Source organism: Ictidomys tridecemlineatus, chromosome 2 (genome assembly GCF_052094955.1).
Source record: "Ictidomys tridecemlineatus isolate mIctTri1 chromosome 2, mIctTri1.hap1, whole genome shotgun sequence".
In the NCBI taxonomy this organism is placed as follows: Eukaryota; Metazoa; Chordata; class Mammalia; order Rodentia; family Sciuridae; genus Ictidomys; species Ictidomys tridecemlineatus.
In genome coordinates this window covers 92764648-92782991 of record NC_135478.1, presented here as the reverse complement: position 1 = coordinate 92782991, position 18344 = coordinate 92764648, and the positions used below count along the sequence as shown (strand labels likewise).

The window sequence follows — 18344 nt, the reverse complement described above, 5'->3', positions numbered from 1 at the left end:
CCTTGAGGAAACAGGCCTTATGACATCACCAGCGCCGCTATGACATCATTACCGCATTCTCTGCGTCATCAGATGGGCCCCAGAGCCCCTCCTCCCTTGGAGGCCCCAAAGCGTTGCTGACCCAGCACCCGCCGCGAGAGCCCCGCGGGTCTGCGGCGCGCCACGTCACGTCCGCCCGCCCGCCGGAGAGGCGATGACGTCACGCCACAGGGCTGGCGTCACGTGCCCCCCCGCGGGGGGCGGGCCTCGAGGGCGGCGCTTCCGGTCGGCGCAGCCTGGCGGCCGAGCAGCGGCGGCGGAGACGCGGGGATGGCGGTCGCCGGCGGCGAGGCTCGGTTCGCCGGGCTATCGTTGGTGCAGCTCCACGAGCTGCTGGAGGACGAGGGGCAGCTGACGGAGATGGTGCAGAAGATGGAGGAGGTGAGGCGGCCTCGGTGGGGAGCGCCGGCCCGGGGCGGAGGCGACGGGGGTGGCTGGGGACGGGGGCCCGGGGCGGGAATAGGCGCGTGAGGCGGGCATGGGGAGCAGGGACGCGGACCCGGAATGGGCGTCGGGGACTCGAGGTCGCGGCCGAGCGGCGGGTGGCCGCGGGTCCTGGAGCGGCGCGGCGGGGAGCCTGGCGTGGGGAGGCTGGGGAGCCCCGGGGCCGGCGGTGCGGAGCCCGCGGAGAGGCCGGGGCGGGGGGCCGCCGCCGAGTGTGGGAGGGGGTTCTGAGAAGGATCGTGGGGCCGGGCGGGAGTTGAGGCAGAGCCCCAGACGGAGCCGGGGAAGGAGAGCCGTCGGGTCCGAGGGGTCCCAGGAGTGCCGCCAGAGCACGCCTTCGCCTGGACGGCCCTGGCCGGGTCGGGGAACGTGCCTGTGGGTGGCGGCAGGGTCCCTGGCTGCATAGCGTTGTCCCGGGAGGAAGAAGGGAACGTGGGCTCCTGGAGTGACTGTTACCCCGCAGCGTCCAGCCTGTGGGTTCCTGAAGCTGTTTCTGTGAGGAGATAAGCGGGGGGGGGGGGAGAAAGGGGGGAGTGTTGGGAGCCGACTGCTCACCCCTCCTTGGTAGTCTGGGGCCAGCCCAGCCTCTGGAAGGCATGAGCCCGCCAGGTCCTGGTTATCTGCCTCCATACCTTGTGTGTGGTTTGCTTTAAGGAGTGACTAACTTTAGCCTTGCGGATGGATTTACTGTAGGCGCTTCTTTTTCTCAGCCCTTTGGGAATGTGTCTTGGGGTCCGGTTCTGTGGGTCTGGGTCTCCACCAGGCAGGTGGCCCAGGGTGATCCAGCTGACACCTCTCACTCCTCCTTTGTCTCTCAAGCCTGAGCCTTCCCACGCCGGCAGTGCAGAGCATCTCCCCCAGAAGCCCTTGTGGGGGGCTTTTGGCTTTCTTTCCAAAGAGGGATTATTCAGCCCTGGGCCAGTCTCCTTAAAGGGGGGCTTGTGTGGAGGCTGCACATTCAAAATCCCTGGAAAACCCTCAACAGATCATTGTCTGGAGCCACAGAGAGGCCACTGTAGTAAGATGGTATCAGTCTTTCCATTAATACACCCCTTGTATTCACAGGCTTTGTAACTTGGCACATACGACATGGCTCCAGATGCATTTTACCCCATTTATGGTCTCCATGTGGCACTTTCCATTTTAGAGAATAATAAGTGACAAAATCCATCTTTCTTGACTGATTGAGAGTTTCATGTCTACAAAGAAAGGAAATATTTGCTTAGTTTCTCTGCTTTTTAGTTGCTGGGAGACCTTTTGTTGATTGTCAGCAGGGCATTTTTCTACTTTAATGATAAAATGATAGGTATATTTCTCTAATGTGTAACACTGACTAAAGTTACTTTGTTCAGTGTGACGATTGTGTTTCAATAAGAGCAGAATACTGTAGCTTTATTGGTGGTACATTAATAGAAATAAACTGCTTTTTAGTTGCCAGATGACTGGGGAATGAGTCGGTTTGATTCCAAGGCTGTTAGGAACAGCCTCACTTGTTTCTTCTACCTGAGAACTGGAGATTATTTAAAGAGAAAGGCAAATTAAACTAGCAGTTTTTTTTTTTCTTTTCCTTTTCCTGAGGACTGACTTGACTCCACCGTTGTAGTTCAATTTAAATTTCTCAACAGTAGTTTGTTCTTTTGGGTGTTGTGCTTTTAAAATAAGGAAATTAAATTTGAAAATCCACATACCTTAGGTAGATCACCTAGTCAGGGTGACACTGCATATCCTGTTGCCTTCCTTATTCATGTGGTATGTTTCTAAAGGAACGAATATAATGTGAACAATCAAAGTTTTGGCCATGGTAGTTTTACTCACCTGGTAATGTTATCTGTTGATTTATTTTGAGGTGGTCTCGAAACCTGGTAGAAATTATTTTATGTATGTACTGTCTACTCTTTATTTTTGAATATATATATGTGTGTGTGTGTGTGTGTGTGTGTGTGTGTGTGTATATATGTTGTAGATGGACACGGTACCTTTATTTTATTTATTTATTTTTAGGTGGGGCTGAGCATCGAACCCATTACCTCACACATGGTAGGCAAGCGCTCTTCCACAGAGCCCCAGCCCCAGCCTCAGCCCCAGCCCCAGCCCTAGCCCTGAACTGTCTGCTCTTGACCAAAGGAACATTTATGATAGGCTTTGGAATCATACATTCTAGACTGAACACCCCTACTTTTTAGCTGTGTAATTGCAGGCATGTCACTTTACCTCTCTGAGCATTTTTGGAAAAGGATGATATAATAATATCTGTTATCATAGAGTTGGTGTGAGGGTCAGTTGAGATAGTGACTGTTAAATACACAGTCTGTATTTAGTGCTCAATAAAGAATAATGGCAGCCATGTATGGTAGTACACACCTGTGATCCCAACTACTCAGGAAGCTGAGGCAGAAGGATCTCAGGTTTGAAGCCAATCTGGGCAACTTAGTGACACTCTGACTCAAAGTATATAATAAAAAGGTCTGGGGATTTAACTCAGTGGATGAGCACCCCTAGTTTCAGCCCAGTACCATAAAATAAATAAATAGGTAGAGATGGGGATGTAACTCAGTAGTAGAGTGCTTGCCTAGCATGTGCAAGACCCTAGGTTCAGTCCCAGTACTGAAGAAAAAAGACATTGCAATTAATGACAATCACTTCGTCTTCTCTCTTTCAAAGTTAACTGGCAGTCATTAATACCAAATCATCCTGACAGGTTAATAGTCTCATTTCAATATTAAGTAAATTTTTGATTCACCATTAACCTGGGAAACAATTTGCCTTTCTATGATTAAAATGGTTATGTGTCTCAGGTCTAGGAAGAAATGGTTAATGCACCAGGCCTTTCACAGTATCAGATTCTTAACCTGAATGGAAGCCTTTTTTTTTTTTTTCCTTAATTGCAGAAGGCAGTGTTTTAAATTGTAGAGTAAGACATCTTCAAGCCTGAGGGGATATTTTGTGGTGACTGGAAAGTGTGGCTGGGTTTTGAAGGCATTCACTGTTAGGCTCTACATTATGCTTCACTTACATTGTTTTAATTGTGGTGTGTGAATTTTGACGCAGGTCAAGACATTAAAATAATGTTGGAGCTATAGACTTTGTGGGCCCGTGTTTTGTTTTGTTTTGTTTTCTTTTTCTATTTACCCTGTCCATTATACAGTTCCATAAATGTAGTATATTCTTTTTTTTTTAAAGAGAGAGAGGTATAGAGAGAGAGAGAGAGAATTTTAATATTTATTTATTTATTTATTTTTAGTTATCGGCGGGCACAACATCTTTGTTTGTATGTGGTGCTGAGAATCGAACCCGGGCCGCACGCATGCCAGGCGAGCGCGCTACCGCTTGAGCCACATCCCCAGCCCCAATGTAGTATATTCTTAATGATTATTTGCTCTGGGCTGACCCTTCATGTTATTTTTTTTTTTTTTTGTATTCTGGATTAAACCCAGGGGCACTTAACCTCTGAGCCCCATTCCCAGCTCTTTTTATTTTGAGACAAGGTCTTGCTAAATTACTTAGGGTCTTGCTAAGTTGTTGAGGCTGGTCTCAAACTTATGGTCTCCTGTCTCAGGCACCCACCCCACCCCCAGTCGCTGGGATTACAAGCCTGTGCCACCACACCTGGCTGTATGCATATGTCTTAATTTTTGAATTTTTACCCCCCCCCCTTTTTTTTTTTAATGAGACTGGATCTCACTGTGTTGCCTAGGCTGATCTCAGACTCACAGTCCTCTGTAGCAGCCTTCTAAGTAGCTGGGGTTACAGGGGTGTGCTGCTGCAATCGGCTCATTTTTATTTTTACTTAAAGTTATTTTTACATGGCAGTAGAATGTACCTTTATCTGTCCACATTAACCCCATTGGACTGGCAAGGCACTCCCTTAAAAGGAACTGTCACTTAGGGAATTAGGCAAGTAAACCAGGACTCTTGGGTCACTTTTCCCTATGTACTTTCTAAGGAAATACCACTTGGTTGGTACTATTGAACGGTTCCACTATTGATTCAAATTCTGGATGTTTGTTCTGTGGTGAGTGAAAATGCCCACAAGTAAGAATGCCAAGGATCTGAAAGATTGTTTTGTGGAAAGTAATGAACTTTGGTCTAGAAGAAGCCACTTTCCTAAGGCCTGGGGGCTGTGATTTTGTGTGAGGCTGGAGAGCTACTACAGGAATCATAATGGCTCATTGAAAAGTAGCACCCTTGCTTAAAGTCCAGGACTCCTTCCCAAACACACAGGCTGAATGAATGCAGTTGGACTTTGATTTTTAGAAGCCAATATTTGAACTCTTTTGAGTATATACAACTGGAGTTTTTTTCTCTCCATGTTGTATGATCATTATTGTTCATGTAAAGGCTTTACCTGTTGTGGGTCAATCTTTTATGGATCATTTGAGTAAAATTTACTGTGCTCAGGAATATCTTCTGAAATTTCTCCTGAAATTCTCATTTTATGTGTTTTTTTTTTTTTTTTTTTTTTTTTTTTTTTTTAAAGGAGGCATCCTGATGTGGCAAGAATGTAGTAAGAGTTAGTTGTGTGACTACATTTAAGTTAAATTCTCTATGCTTCAGTTTCCTCAACTGTAAAGTGAGGACAGTAATAATGCCTGCCTTTTAGAGTTCTTTTGAAGTTAAATGTTAGCACTTGGCACAGAGGAAGCCTTCAGTAGAGGCTAGCCCCCCACCTTTTTTTTTCTTTAAATACCAGCGATTGAACCCAGAAGTACTTAACTACTGGGCCACACCCCAGCCCTTTTTCTACTTTTTATTTTGGGTCAGGGTCTCATTTAGTTGACTAGCGCCTCTTTAAGTTACTGAGGTTGGTTTTAAACTTGTGATCCTCCTGTGTCAGCCTCCCAAGTTGCTGGGATTATAGGTATGCACCACTATATCTAGTGTTCCCTTTCTTTAATAAGAGATTTTCAGAATTGTTGGATTGCCTTAGATGAAATTTGATCCACTTGTTTTATTTAATCAATCTTTACTTCTTTATATTTTTAGTGTAGTAGAGGCAGTATAGCACTGATATTAGAGTCAGAACTGGCTTTTTAAAAAAATATTTTTGTTGTTGTATATGGATACAATACCTTTATTTTACTTATTTATCTTTATGTGGTGCTGAGGATCGAACCCAGGTCCTCACACACACTAGGCAAGCGCTCTACTACTGAGCCACAACTCCAGCCCCACAACTGGCTTTTGATACTAGTGGTGCGACCTTTGGCAAGAATTTAGTCTTTCCAATTTCAGTTTCCTTGTTAGAAATAAAAGGTATAATAATAATAGCTTACTTCATAGAGCCGTTGGACAGATTAAATAGGTTTGTAAGATACTTAACATGGTACCTAGTACAAAGGGAACACTTGGTAAGTAGTTATCACTGGTTATTATTGCTGGAACTAAAAAAAGCACAGTATATTTACTGCCCAGATGGAAGATTCCATTTCAGTTCCACAGCTCTTGAGCATTTCCTGGGCATTGTAAAGGAAACACTAGTAGGACAATAGGACATAATCCCTGTAGGAGAATTTGGGACCAAACTAAGTACATGTAACCTTTTATAATAGAGGTATAGAATTTCAGCTTGGGAAGATGGAAAGAGTCACAAAGGTGGATAGTGGCACAGCAGTGTGAATGTACTTAATGCCATTGGATTTGTACTCTTAAAAGTAGTTAAAATGTCAAGTTTGGAGGCAAGGGTACTGGGGATTGAATCTGAGGTGCTTTATCACTGAGTCATATCCCCAGTGGGCCCCCACACTTTTTGAGACAGGTTCTCACTAAGTTGCTGAGTCTGGCCTCAAACATGAGATCCTCCTACTTCAGCCTCCCAAGTTGCTGGGATTACATGTCCACCACCAAGCCTAGCTATAAAATGGTTTATAAATTTTGTGTATATTTTAACTACAGTTTTTTTAAGAGAATAAGGAAAGCCCAGATGTCAGTTTTTTGGGGGAGGGGGTAGCAGGGATCGAACTCAGAGGCACTCAGCCACTGAGTTGCTTAGTGCCTCGCTTTTCTGAGGCGGCTTTGAACTCATGTTCCTGTTGCCTCAGCCTCCCAAGCTGCGGGGATTACAGGCGTGCACCACTGTGCCCTGCTCCAGATGTCATTTGTAAGTGACATTGAAGGTTAGATGAAAAGAAGCTCTCTGCCTAGATTAGATTTCTAGTGTAAAACAGTGGATTTTGGTAGATGGGTAAACTTTAAGAAAATAAATTATTAAATGCAATAATGCCTACCAGAAAGTATAGAGAATAGTAAAAAGAAATCTGTGCACCTGCCACCCAACTTAGGAGGTAAACGCTGTCATCCTGACATAAAGCACCCTGTGTTCACTGTTCTAAGGGCATTCTCCCCACCTCTGTCCCCAGCCATTATCTTGACTTAGGTATTTATTTTTCTAAGAAGGATTTTGACAGACAAAATAGAGGATCAGAAAGAAGTGACAGCAGGAGCAGAGACAGAGACAAAAAGGCGGGGGACAGGCTGTGTGATTAGTGAGATCCCATCTACTCTGCCCAGATGGGATTTGCTTATGTGTAGGGAAATGACAAGAACTAAGGCTGGCGAGGACGGAATGCAGGGTGTGAGCTCCATGTTAGTTAATTTTGTGGCAGGGAGCAGAGGGGCAGTGGAATGAGAGTTGCACTTTGGGAAGAGTCATCTGGCCGCAGAGTGTGGCTGGAGTGTGGGAGACCGAGGGAGACCATGCTGGAGGCAGAATTGGAAAGTTCGGGTTAAATAGCAGTTAGGATGGAAGCTGGGGCTCTGGTAGGGGTGGGACCAGCCTCATTTCCCCCTCCCCTGTTGTGTGTAGGACTTCAAGGCTTTCTCTTCCAAAGCTCTTCCCTGACCTCAGTCATAGACTCATGGTCCCTTAGCCTCTTTGGTTATTTCTTCTGTTGCACTTGACACCATTTTATAAGTCACTTCCTTCTCTGTGTGCCCAGCTAGCATAGGGGCTCTATTTTGTCATGTTTGTGTTTTCAACCTGGTGTTTAGCACAGTTCCACCTGGCGCAAAGGATGTGCCTGCTTGGTGCTGCTGAGTGAGTGAAGTGACTGGGGTTCAAGTGGCCCAGCAGGAGAATGGGCACAGTGAGCCAAGAGTGGGGGAGGGAGTCATTGTTAGAGTGTGAGAGTTAGGGTTAGCATTGCCTGACCCTGCCCAGCAGATGGGAGGAGTGCCTGTGGTACTGGGGATTGAACTCAGGGTGCTCTACCACTGAGTTGCATCCCCAACCCTTTTTAAAATTTTAACACGGGTTTTGCTGAGTTGCCTGTGCTGGCCTCCAACTGTAATTCTCTTGCCTCAGCCTCCTGAGTTGCTAGAATTGCAGATGTGCTTCACCACACTTGACTCTTCCAAGTGCTTGTTGAAATCAAGGGGAGGTATCAAGTTTGAAAAGCCATTAGGAGTAATTAATGAGTTGGGAGAAGGAAAGAGGTCCATTGAAGAACAGAAAAAAACAAGTCCAGTGACCTTATTTTATAGGCAACTGGACATTTTTTTTTTTAAATAGTGCTTGTGAATGAATACATCACACTGGCCAAAAGTGGACCCTAGAGGTAGACTGGCCTGAACTGAACCTCATCCCTCGTGTGCAGAATGGATGTGTTCTTGTGCTCAGGCAGGCCAGTTGAGTTGGTTAATTCCCCCCCCACACACACACCCAGTATTTGTAGCAGAATGTTTTTATGGAGATTCATGCCAAGTACACAGTACAAATTATTTGCAAAGACCTGTATCAGCCACTGTTGGCTGGGTAATCACTGAAGCTGAGAACATGCTTAGACAAGAGCTGTATTTGATTTATTTCCTTCCTCAGCAAAGTGAGTTTTCGGATTCCATCATTGTTCAGGAAAACTGTCTTGCCCAGTGGTACAAAGACAGAGGAGTGTTCTTTGTTGAATTTCTTTATGGGGAAGAATGGAAGTAGAGAGGAGGACTTGGCTTTCTTGTTTCTAAGTGACATTACAGCCCGTCAGTAGGAAGTTTTGAAAGTATTTCTCATAGAATTTTGAGGAACTTTGTGAAAAGTAGACATTTGAGTAGTTATACCTCAAGCTGTGTCAAGGTTAATGTTTCTTATTTTGAGACAGGGTCTCACTGAGTTGCTTAGGACCTCGCTAAGTTGCTGAGGCTGGCTTTGAACTCCTGATCCTCTTGCCTCTTGCCTCCTGAGCTGCTATTATTACAAGCATTACCCACTGTGCCCAGCTAATGTTTCCTTTAAACCAAACCTTTTGTTATTGCCAAGTTAATCATTGGCATGGTGAAGTTAGGATTGTGTTCATATCCTTGAGGTCTATAACACAGTGCCTAGTGTGGTGGAGGGACACCATGAGTACTAAATCACGTTCGCCCCAGGTAGCAGTTTGCACTAATGTGAACACAGCCAGGTTCAAGAAAATGTGTTTATTTACCTGACCTTTTTGGAGAATCCAGTGACTTTGGAGATGGAAAACCTGTATGTTGCAGGTCCCCCCCACCCCTCTCCTTCTGTTCCTTTCCTTCCTTTGCTGGAGATTGAACAAGTGTCTACAGCTGAGCTATACCTTCAGCCTCAAGCTTTCAGCTCTTAGGACCGTGCAGGTGTACAGAAGCTGATTTCATAGAACATTGTATATAATAAACAGTAATGAAGCCTACACACCCTAGTTGGGGGAGACCCAACAAGCTTTTGGGGGGTGGGGGAAGTCAGCAGGGAATGTTTCCTGGAGGAGACAGTGACTCACAAGCTGTGATTCAGAGATGAGTTAGAGCTAACCAGGTAATGAGGGAGCAGGGCTCCAGGGCATGGGGGTGGGCAGCAGGAACAAAAGCTAAGAGAGGAGAGGACATTGAAGTATTGCAAGCATTGCAGGAGGGACCAGCAGAAGGAATCGTGGGGGATAATGTCAGAGTGGCAGGAAGGGACAGATGGCCTCATCTGCTGTAGTAGTGAGGCACTTGGGCCTGACCCTTTAGCCAGAGAGCCACTGGAGGATTTAGTCAGGGAGTGCTGTGATTGGTCACCCTTGATGTTTATGTGGATGATTCTGAGATTTGAGAGGATAAAACTACAAAGCAGGGAGATCAGTTAGAAGGTGAAAGATAATTGATAAAATTGAACTTTGGGTAGCCAAAATAATGGACTTTGAGGGCATAAGCTGAATTCAGAACAGAGCCTGCTGAGTCTTGCTTTGCCCAGTTTGAATAATAATACACTTGACCATATGATGTATCTGTCAGTGGCATATTTTAAAAGTATGTAGGGAAAAACTAATAGAGCAAGTCACATCAAGAAATATGTGACATGGGATGGGGATTAGTGATAGAACACTGAAGAGGCACCTGTGAGGCACTGGCTCAGTCTCCAGCAAAACATTTATGTGCATGGCACACACCTGTAATCCCAGCCAACCGGGAGGATGAGGCAGGAAGATTGCAAATGCAGTCAGCCTGGGCAACTTAGTGAGACCCTGTCTCAAAATAAAATGGACTAGGATGTAGCTTATGGTGGAGTGCTTACCTAACATGTACAAGGCCCTGGATTCAATCCATAGGACTGTTGAAGGAATATATGATAGAAATGCAAAAGCTTTAAAATGCATGAAAATTGGGAAGTCAACTATTGAGTGCAGTAATTAAGACAAGATTGAGATTTTTAGTAAACTTTGGGGCAAGTATTAAATCTTCCTAAATGCCACTTTCCTCCTCATTAATTTAGCAATATTAATAATAGTATCCGAAGGTGGATGTGGTGGTGCACACCTGTGGTCCCAGCCATTTGAGAGGCTGAGGCAGCAGAGTCGTGCATTCAAGGCCAGTCTAGACAACACAGCAAGATCCTGTCTCTTAATAAAAACCAAAACCAGAAATTTAATGTCCTTATTGAATTATTCTGGGGATTAAATAAGATGATGTGTGTAGCCAAGCGTGGTGGCGCTTGCCTGTAATCCCAGTAGCTTGGGAGGCTGAGGCAGGAAGATCAGGAGTTCAAAGCCAGCCTCAGCAACTTAGTGAGGCCCTAAGCAATTCAGCAAGACCCTGCTTCTAAGTAAGAATAATACACACACACACACACACACACACACACACACACACACACGGTCTGGGGATGTGACTCAGTGGTTAAGTGCCCCAGGGTTCAATCCCCAGAACTAAGGAAAAAAAATATATATATGTATAAACTGTTTAACACTGTGCCTGGCAATAAAAATCCAATATATGGAAGCCATTTCTGATTTTCATTCTGTAGTGTGGGGCTGTGTGATTTGGAGTAGCATTTCCCATTGAGCTCTAATTTGTGAATGTTAATGATGATTACATTAACAGGGGTTCCATGGTAATAGATTTGGAAGCCAGTGAGTTCAAGGGGGGTTGGTTTTGTGTCTCTACCTGCTTGTTTTGCTGCTTTCTTACTGCCTGGGCTATGTGGCAAAGCTCTAGAAGGCCTTATGTATATGTATGTAGTATTATTCTCAGACATACTTGATTGTAGGACTTGAGTGGAGAATCTTATGGGACTTGTTCTTATGGGGCCTGTTTTTTTTTTTTTTTTGAGAGTGAGAGAGGAGAGAGAGAGAGATAGAGAGAGAATTTTTTTTTTTAATATTTATTTTTTAGTTCTCGGCGGACACAACATCTTTGTTGGTATGTGGTGCTGAGGATCGAACCTGGGCCGCACGCATGCCAGGCGAGCGCGCTACTGCTTGAGCCACATTCCCAGCCCTATGGGGCCTGTTTTGGCAAATGCTTATTTAGGGGATAATGTATCCATCTGTTTCCGTAGTCCGAGGGTACTTACTGATCTATCTAGAAAGTATAGTAGTTTTTGGATATTCATAATGACATTTCTGTGTTATCAAGGAAAGGCTAGCTACCTTAGTTTCATGGAGTCTCTTTGAGAAAGCAGGGAAGTATGTAGTATTTTTCAAACCAAAATGCATAAATCTTAACCTTTTGCCATAGTTTGAATCTTGAATGTCCCCCACATGCCGGTTAAAGGCTTAGTCACCAAGGTGGTACTATTACCACCCTTGAGAGATGGGGGCCTAGTGGGACCCCAAAGGGATTGAGGGACCCTGGCCACTTCCCGGCTCTTTTTCTAACTGGCCATGAGGGGAGCAGCTTTGCTCACCCAGGTGCTCCCCACCAAATGCCTAAAAATCACTGGGTGTGCCTGCTTGTGAATTAGAACCTCTTTATACATTGATTATATCAGGTATTTTGTTATAGTGATAGAAAACCAACTAACACATATATCTAGGCAGTCCTTTGGGTAAAACATCTGATTCCCTACATCAGGTATGATTGTACAGCTTGCCTGCCTGCCTCCCATTCTCCCTTCCTTTCGAACCCAGGAGCACTTTACCACTGAGCTGCATGCCTAGCCCTTTTTATTTTTATTTTATTTTGAGCCAGGGTCTTACTAAGTTGCTGAGACTGGCCTCAAACTTGGATTCTCTGTCTCAGCCTCCCAAGTCACTGGAATTACAGGCGAGCACCACCTCGCCTGGCAAGATACAGTGTTTAATAGTCGTAAATCCAGGATCCACCTGACAGGCATTTATTTTTTTATTTGCACTTACGTAAAGACTAGTCTGAAAATACTCATACATTGATTTCTTCAAATTGCAGTTAAAAGGAAATAGAGATGAGGAAAATCCATTAAGCTCTTAATAAACATTGAATGCTTTGATTGTGGTTCTAGTCAGAAATTACTAATAAATATTAAGGTTCAAACAAGCACGGTGTTGTACATCTGTAGTCCCAGCAACCTGGGAGGTTATAGTGGGAGGATTACAAATTCAAGGCCAGCCTCAGGAATTAGCACAACCCTAGCCACTTAATAAGACCCTTCCTCAAAATAAAAAAGACTGCAAATGTAGCTTAGTGGTAAAGTATTCCTGGGTTCAAATCCCCAGTATCAAAAAGAAAAGAGAAGAAGAAGGGCTTAGGAATTCTGTCTTCCATAGGCTGTTTTTTTGAGAGGGAAAGGGAATAAAGAGGCTTTTTGTTTTGGGGGATTGAACCCAGGGGTGCTTTTCCACTGAGCTGCATCCTGGCCTTTTTCTTTTTTAATTTTGAGATAGGGTCCCTCTGAGTTGCTGAGCCCGGCCTTGAATTTGCACTCTTCCTGTCTCAGCCTCCCAAGTAGCTGTGTACCACCTCATCTGGCTATAAAAAGAGGATCTTGATTTTTAAATTACAGTAGAAGCTATTAATTGACTTCCTCCACTTAACCAAGTGTTTCAGTAATTGCATGCTTCATGCCCTTCATTAAAAGTAGTGACTGGTCTGTCCCCCACCTGTTCCCTTCACGGTGAGGTGCCTGGGCATTTCTGTTCCCACACTGGAGTTGTCCACTTACTTGAGGGCCAAATGTGTTTGCTTTCAGACCTCTTTAGTCTAGTTTTATTTGTTTAGTAATTATGTGATTACAGTAAACACTTTGGCAACTGGTGAGTAATGACTGAAAAGAAAAAGAGTTTCTATGAAAACTGATGGGGCTGAGGTTGTGGCTGAGTGGTAGAGCTTGAGGCACTGCATTCAATCCTCAGCACCACATGAAAATAAAATAGATACTGTATTCACCTAAAACTAAAAAATAAGTGTAAGGAAAAAAAGAAAAGTGTAAACTGAGTGCTTTAGAAAGAGTTAATATAAAGGATTTCACTAGGGGAAAAAAACTCACTGGTGAATTAAATGTGGACTAGATTGAGGAAAAATTGAAGAATTCCTGGATTCTGCTTCCCTGTTGCTTGAGTAGTATCTGAGTTCTCACTCCATATGAAAGGATGTAGTCTATGTGAGAAAATAAAACTAGTGGACTCAGCCCAGTCAATTGTGTGGTGCATGCCTGTAATCCCAGTGATTTGGGAGCCTGAGGCAGGAGGATCATTGAGTACAAACAAGGCCAGCCTCAGCAACTTAGAAAGGTCTTGTCTCAAAATAAAAATTTAATAAAGGCTGGGTATGTAATACAGTGTCCTTAGGTTCCATCCCAGTACCACTACCACCACCACTACCACCACCACCACACACACACACACAGAGAGAAAAAAAAGCAGATGTCTATGTGTCTGTAAAGTGTTTATTTAGCATAGGTGTGCTTTTACCAAACTGCTTGGTTAACTGGTTCTGTGTGGTGGAGGATTCCCAGATTCTACTGTTGAGATTGTGATTAAGTCTAGGGTGGGGCTAACTCCCTGCTTTTGGGAGACCAGAGAGAGACAAAGGCAGTTAGCATTGTGATCAGTGTGGGCGGGCCATCCTGTCTTCTGATCCTTACTTCTCTCCTCCACCCGTCTCCCATTGTTATATGGCCAGTGATTCTAGTAAAGTAACATTTTATAGCACCTACAAGTATCAGAACCATTCACACCTGTTATATTATCCAAATAATAAGTCCAAAAAGTAGGGAAAGCTTGAATATTAGGAAATAAGTCTTCTAGGAAAAAAACAAACCCCTAGTATGTTGTGCCTGCCAGATGTGGAAAACTGCCAAATTATGTGTGCCTGAGACTACTTATTTCTTCTTTAGGACTGGTCCATTTATTTATTTATTTATTTATTTTAAAGAGAGAGAATTTTTTATTTAATATTTATTTTTTAGTTTTCGGCGGACACAACATCTTTGTTTGTATGTGGTGCTGAGGATCGAACCCGGGCCGCACGCATGCCAGGCGAGTGCGCTACAGCTTGAGCCACATCCCCAGCCCTGGTCCATTTATTTTTTAAAATATTTTTTTTAGCTGTTGATGGACCTTTATTTTATTCATTTATTTATATGTGGTGCTGAGGATGGAACCCAGTGCCTCCACATGCTAGTGCTGTACCACTGGGCCACAACTCCATTTATTTTTGAGTCTAGCTTTTTGCATTTCTGTGGTCACTTGCATTAAATGAATGATGTGCTGATTTTTAGGTGCAAGCCACCTCCATATGGAAGAGATTGAGTTTGGATCCTATTGCCTGCTCCTTTCAGAGGGAAGCAAATTTCATCTCAACAAGATTTTGACTTTTTTTTTAATAAATAAAATATCTGTATTAATTTTATAATTGGAAGTAACATTTTGTTTGTTGAGTGGGTTGTCTGATGCAACTTTTGATAAGCAGCCAATAAATTTCCTTCCTGAGTAGGCTGTATGTAGCCTTGGAGATGGTTTCACACAGCCCCCAGGATAGTTGTATTTTAGGACAGTTTCATAATGTTCTATAATTCTATGTTAACTGTTTTTTCAAATCTTTAATTTTGTCACCATGTTAAAACAGTCCAACTCTGCAGCTTTTTTTTTTTTTTTTTTTTAACTTCAGTAGAACTTAACATTTGAATTTAACGATGTCACATTAGGTTGTGTTTACAGTACACCTCTGGGATTGTATAGGTTTCATCTGAAAACCAGAAGTTAGTTGGAGAGAGTGGTGAGGTTCTTCATTGACAAGGTTATTTCTGAATGGAAAATGAAGTTGGGCTTTCTAATAATAACCTAACCTTTAATATAAAGGTTAGGTTATTATTATTATTTAATATAAAGATCAAACTCAAATTGTCTATAATTCCGGCAAACTTTACTTAAAACTAATTGGTGAGATACATCAAATGTAATGCAATAAGAGGAGATATCATTAACATTGCTGACTGCCTTTCTTTATCACCTAATCCATAAGCCTGTTGTATTTAAGGTCTTAATAGGTCTGAACTCTTTCACTAGTGGAAAGGTATAAGAGCTAAGATTTGTTTCTTTTTCATCTTTGAATTATAGAAAACTTTGAATTTAATTTTATCTGAAGAAAAGTTCAAAATAAAAACAGGCCAGATGTAGTGGCTCACACCTATAATCCTAGCAACTCGGGAGGCTGAGGCAGGAGGATCATAAGTTTAAAGCCATCCTCAGCAAAAGCAAGGCTCTGAGCAACTTAGTGAGACCCTGTTTCTAAATTAAAAATATAAAATAGGGGTGGGGATGTGATTCAGTGGTTGAGTGCCCCAGAGTTCAACTATCCTGGTACAAAAAAAAAAAAAAATTAAAATTCAGGTTTCCCACCAAGAATAACCAGTATTCCTTTGAGAAGGGCCAGGCCATCATGACAGTGGGTGTTTTGGAGAGCAGGAGAGCAGTAATGTCAACCTCAGAGTTGGCTGGAAGGGTCTGCGTGGGCCACGATGGCAATTTAAGCATCACAGTGGTTGACTGCATCGAAAGATGACTTTTGGTCATTTGGACCAATGATCAAAAATGACCAAGCTTACTGGTCATTTGGGGGGACTGCTTAGGCACTAACTTAATCTTCCAAAAGTTGGCTTTCAAAAAAAGAAGAAAGAAAGACTTTTTTTTTTTTTTTTTTTTTTTTTTTTTAAAGTAAGGACTGGGGTTGTGGCTCAGTGGCAGAGTGCTTGCCTAGCATGTGCAAGGCCCTGGGTTTATTCCCAACACTGCTGGAGTTGGGAGGAAGAAATAGGAAAAAGTGAGAGGATAGAACAAAGATTGACAAGTTTTGCTAATTGTTGACCCCAGGGAAAATGTTACCCATAGTTTCATCATATCTGTGTCTCTACTTTTGCTTTGTATTTGATAATGTCCTCAATATAAAGTTAAATAAAAGATGTAAGTAGTAATGAAATATAGATGATTCTTGGAACTTGAAAATAGATGATAGTGAACTAGTGAATCTTCATTAGGTTCTATGACAAAATCACGTAGAAGACACACTTGGAGGCAAAATATCCTGATGATGTCATAGCAGGTCACTTAACTTCCATAAAATTACATTTCCTTTCTCCTGGGTAAAAATGAAGACAGATTTGCCTCACTTTCATCAGAGGATGAAATGGAGATAATAATGTGAAGAGAAGGTAGCATAGTGCAGTACGTGTTAGCAGATATTGAAATGTGGAACATGCTAGCTGGTGAATGCACCTGTGATCCCATCTCCGCAAGGAGGCTGCAGCAGGAGGATCACAAGTTTAAGGCCAGCCTGTGAAACTTAGTCCCTGTTTCAAGAATGACTAAAAGGGCTGTGATGCAGCTCTGTGGTAGCATGCCTCTGAGTTCCATCCCTAGTATTTAACAACAACAACAAAAAAGTGGAAGATGCTGATAAGAGTGAAGTTTCCAGGTCTCCATCAGTAACTTCTTACTTAATTTAGTAGATCTTTAAAAATCACACCAACTTTTGTATTCTTCCTTTTGCTCTTGAGCTCTTTATTTGAAGAGCACATGCAGTCTGTGTGCAGGGCTGTACTGCTGCGAAGCAAAATGAATGGCCTGCCCCTGGACTCGGGCTGTGTGCAACTTTCAGAGCCTCATGTATGCAGATGATCTTGACTGAGGTTCTGGAGGTCCAGACTGATCTCTAATCATTGGTTTCCCAGAGCCTGGCACTTGGGAGTGCTTCCTGTGGGAGGCCATCCTTGCACGTGATTTGAGTTACCTCCCTGGCTGGGGAGAGGCGCTTAAACACAGCTGTGTTAAAAGTCTTCCCCACCCTTTCCCAGATCTGAGGGCTTATCCATGCAGAAGCGCCTGGCCACTGACCTGAAGACCCAATTGTCATCCTTGACCTTGGGATGCTGCCCCCCCTTAACTTCATTGGATGGGATTTTCTCTGGAATTTTTTGTTCTCCAATAAAAGCTCTTGCGCGCTCGCGCGCTCTCTCTCTCTCTCTCTCTCTCTCTCTCTCTCTCTCTCTCTCTCTCTCTCTCTCTCTCTCGTCTCTTCTGTAAACCTTGCCACCGCATTAGGAGAAGCCAGCTCAGAGCTGATATTAAAGGTAATGAGAATCTGTCTCTTTAATTTAAAACTCACTAGCAATTTCTTATAAACCGAACCTTCTTTCATGAGGCCCGCACTGGACGCGTGCAGAGCTTCCTAAGTATTTCTTGAATGAATGAATGGAGCCATCACTTACTGTGTTGGAGCATATTGTTGTTGGTGAGCTGATGTCAAGGGAACAGAAGTTTTATGGTGATTTCAAGACTCTCACAACAGTGCTCACATACTGATAAGCTTTCCAAGTTCGATAGAGCTGAAGTTCTGCTGCAGAGAAAGGAATTATGCACGACCACTTACTTTGTGCCTGAGGTTTCTCCACTGGTGCTGCTTGTCTAGTTTTAGAGCAGTCGTTTTTCATAATCCCAGTTCTTTTTCCTTGTGTGTTTCTCTGCCAAATTGCTGTCACTACTGTGGCAACTTGGAGTTCAGGTGATTTCCTAGGCAAAGTCTGTCGTTTGTAATGATAAGCATTAACTTATGATTTTACTGTTTAAAAATCTATGATAAACATTTAACAAAGCGAATGTTCAGAAGAGCTTAGCAAGATTTTAACAAAAACTTGACAAAGAATATCCCAAGGCCCCAGCTATTAAGATTCTTAGGGATGAAACTGATAGGATGCTAGGATGGTCTGAGTACTGCACTCAGTTCTAGGACCAGGGACAGGAGCAAAGCACAGCTCTGCTCTTCAGGGGCTTAATGTCTTCATCCAAAAGTAGATATGAGCTTAAATGTCGCTTCACTTCTTTGAGAAACTAGCTCTAGAATTCAAGTTAAATCAGTCAGGCTTCTGGCAAGACATAGGCACATTCAACTTGTGGGATTTGATTATTATTTTTTCTTCCTTTTCTTTTCCCCTCCCTACCCCATCCCCTTTGCTACCTCCCTCTCCTGGATTGAACCACTGAGCTACATTTCATAAGTTGCCAAGGCTGGCCTTGAACTTGTGATCTTCCTGCCTCAGTCTCCAGAGTTGCTGGGATTACAGGTGTGCACCACCACACCCAGCTGGGGATTTGATTCTTTTTTATTTTTTTAGTTGTTGATAGACCTTTATTTATTTATATGTGATGCTAAGAATCAAACCCAGTGCCTCACACATGCCAGGCAAG

The 18344-nt window shown here is 43.4% G+C and overlaps 1 protein-coding gene across 1 annotated transcript in view; it reads left to right on the top strand.

Annotated features, from left to right (window-relative positions):
• The first annotated feature begins 241 nt into the window (after positions 1–241).
• Positions 242–18344, top strand: part of Vps37b (VPS37B subunit of ESCRT-I) — a 31545-nt gene continuing 13442 nt past the window's right edge. The window contains exon 1 of the mRNA XM_005329570.5: positions 242–420. Coding sequence (XP_005329627.1) covers positions 310–420 — 111 coding nt within the window. The 5' untranslated portion in view covers positions 242–309. The remainder of the gene's footprint in view (positions 421–18344) is intronic.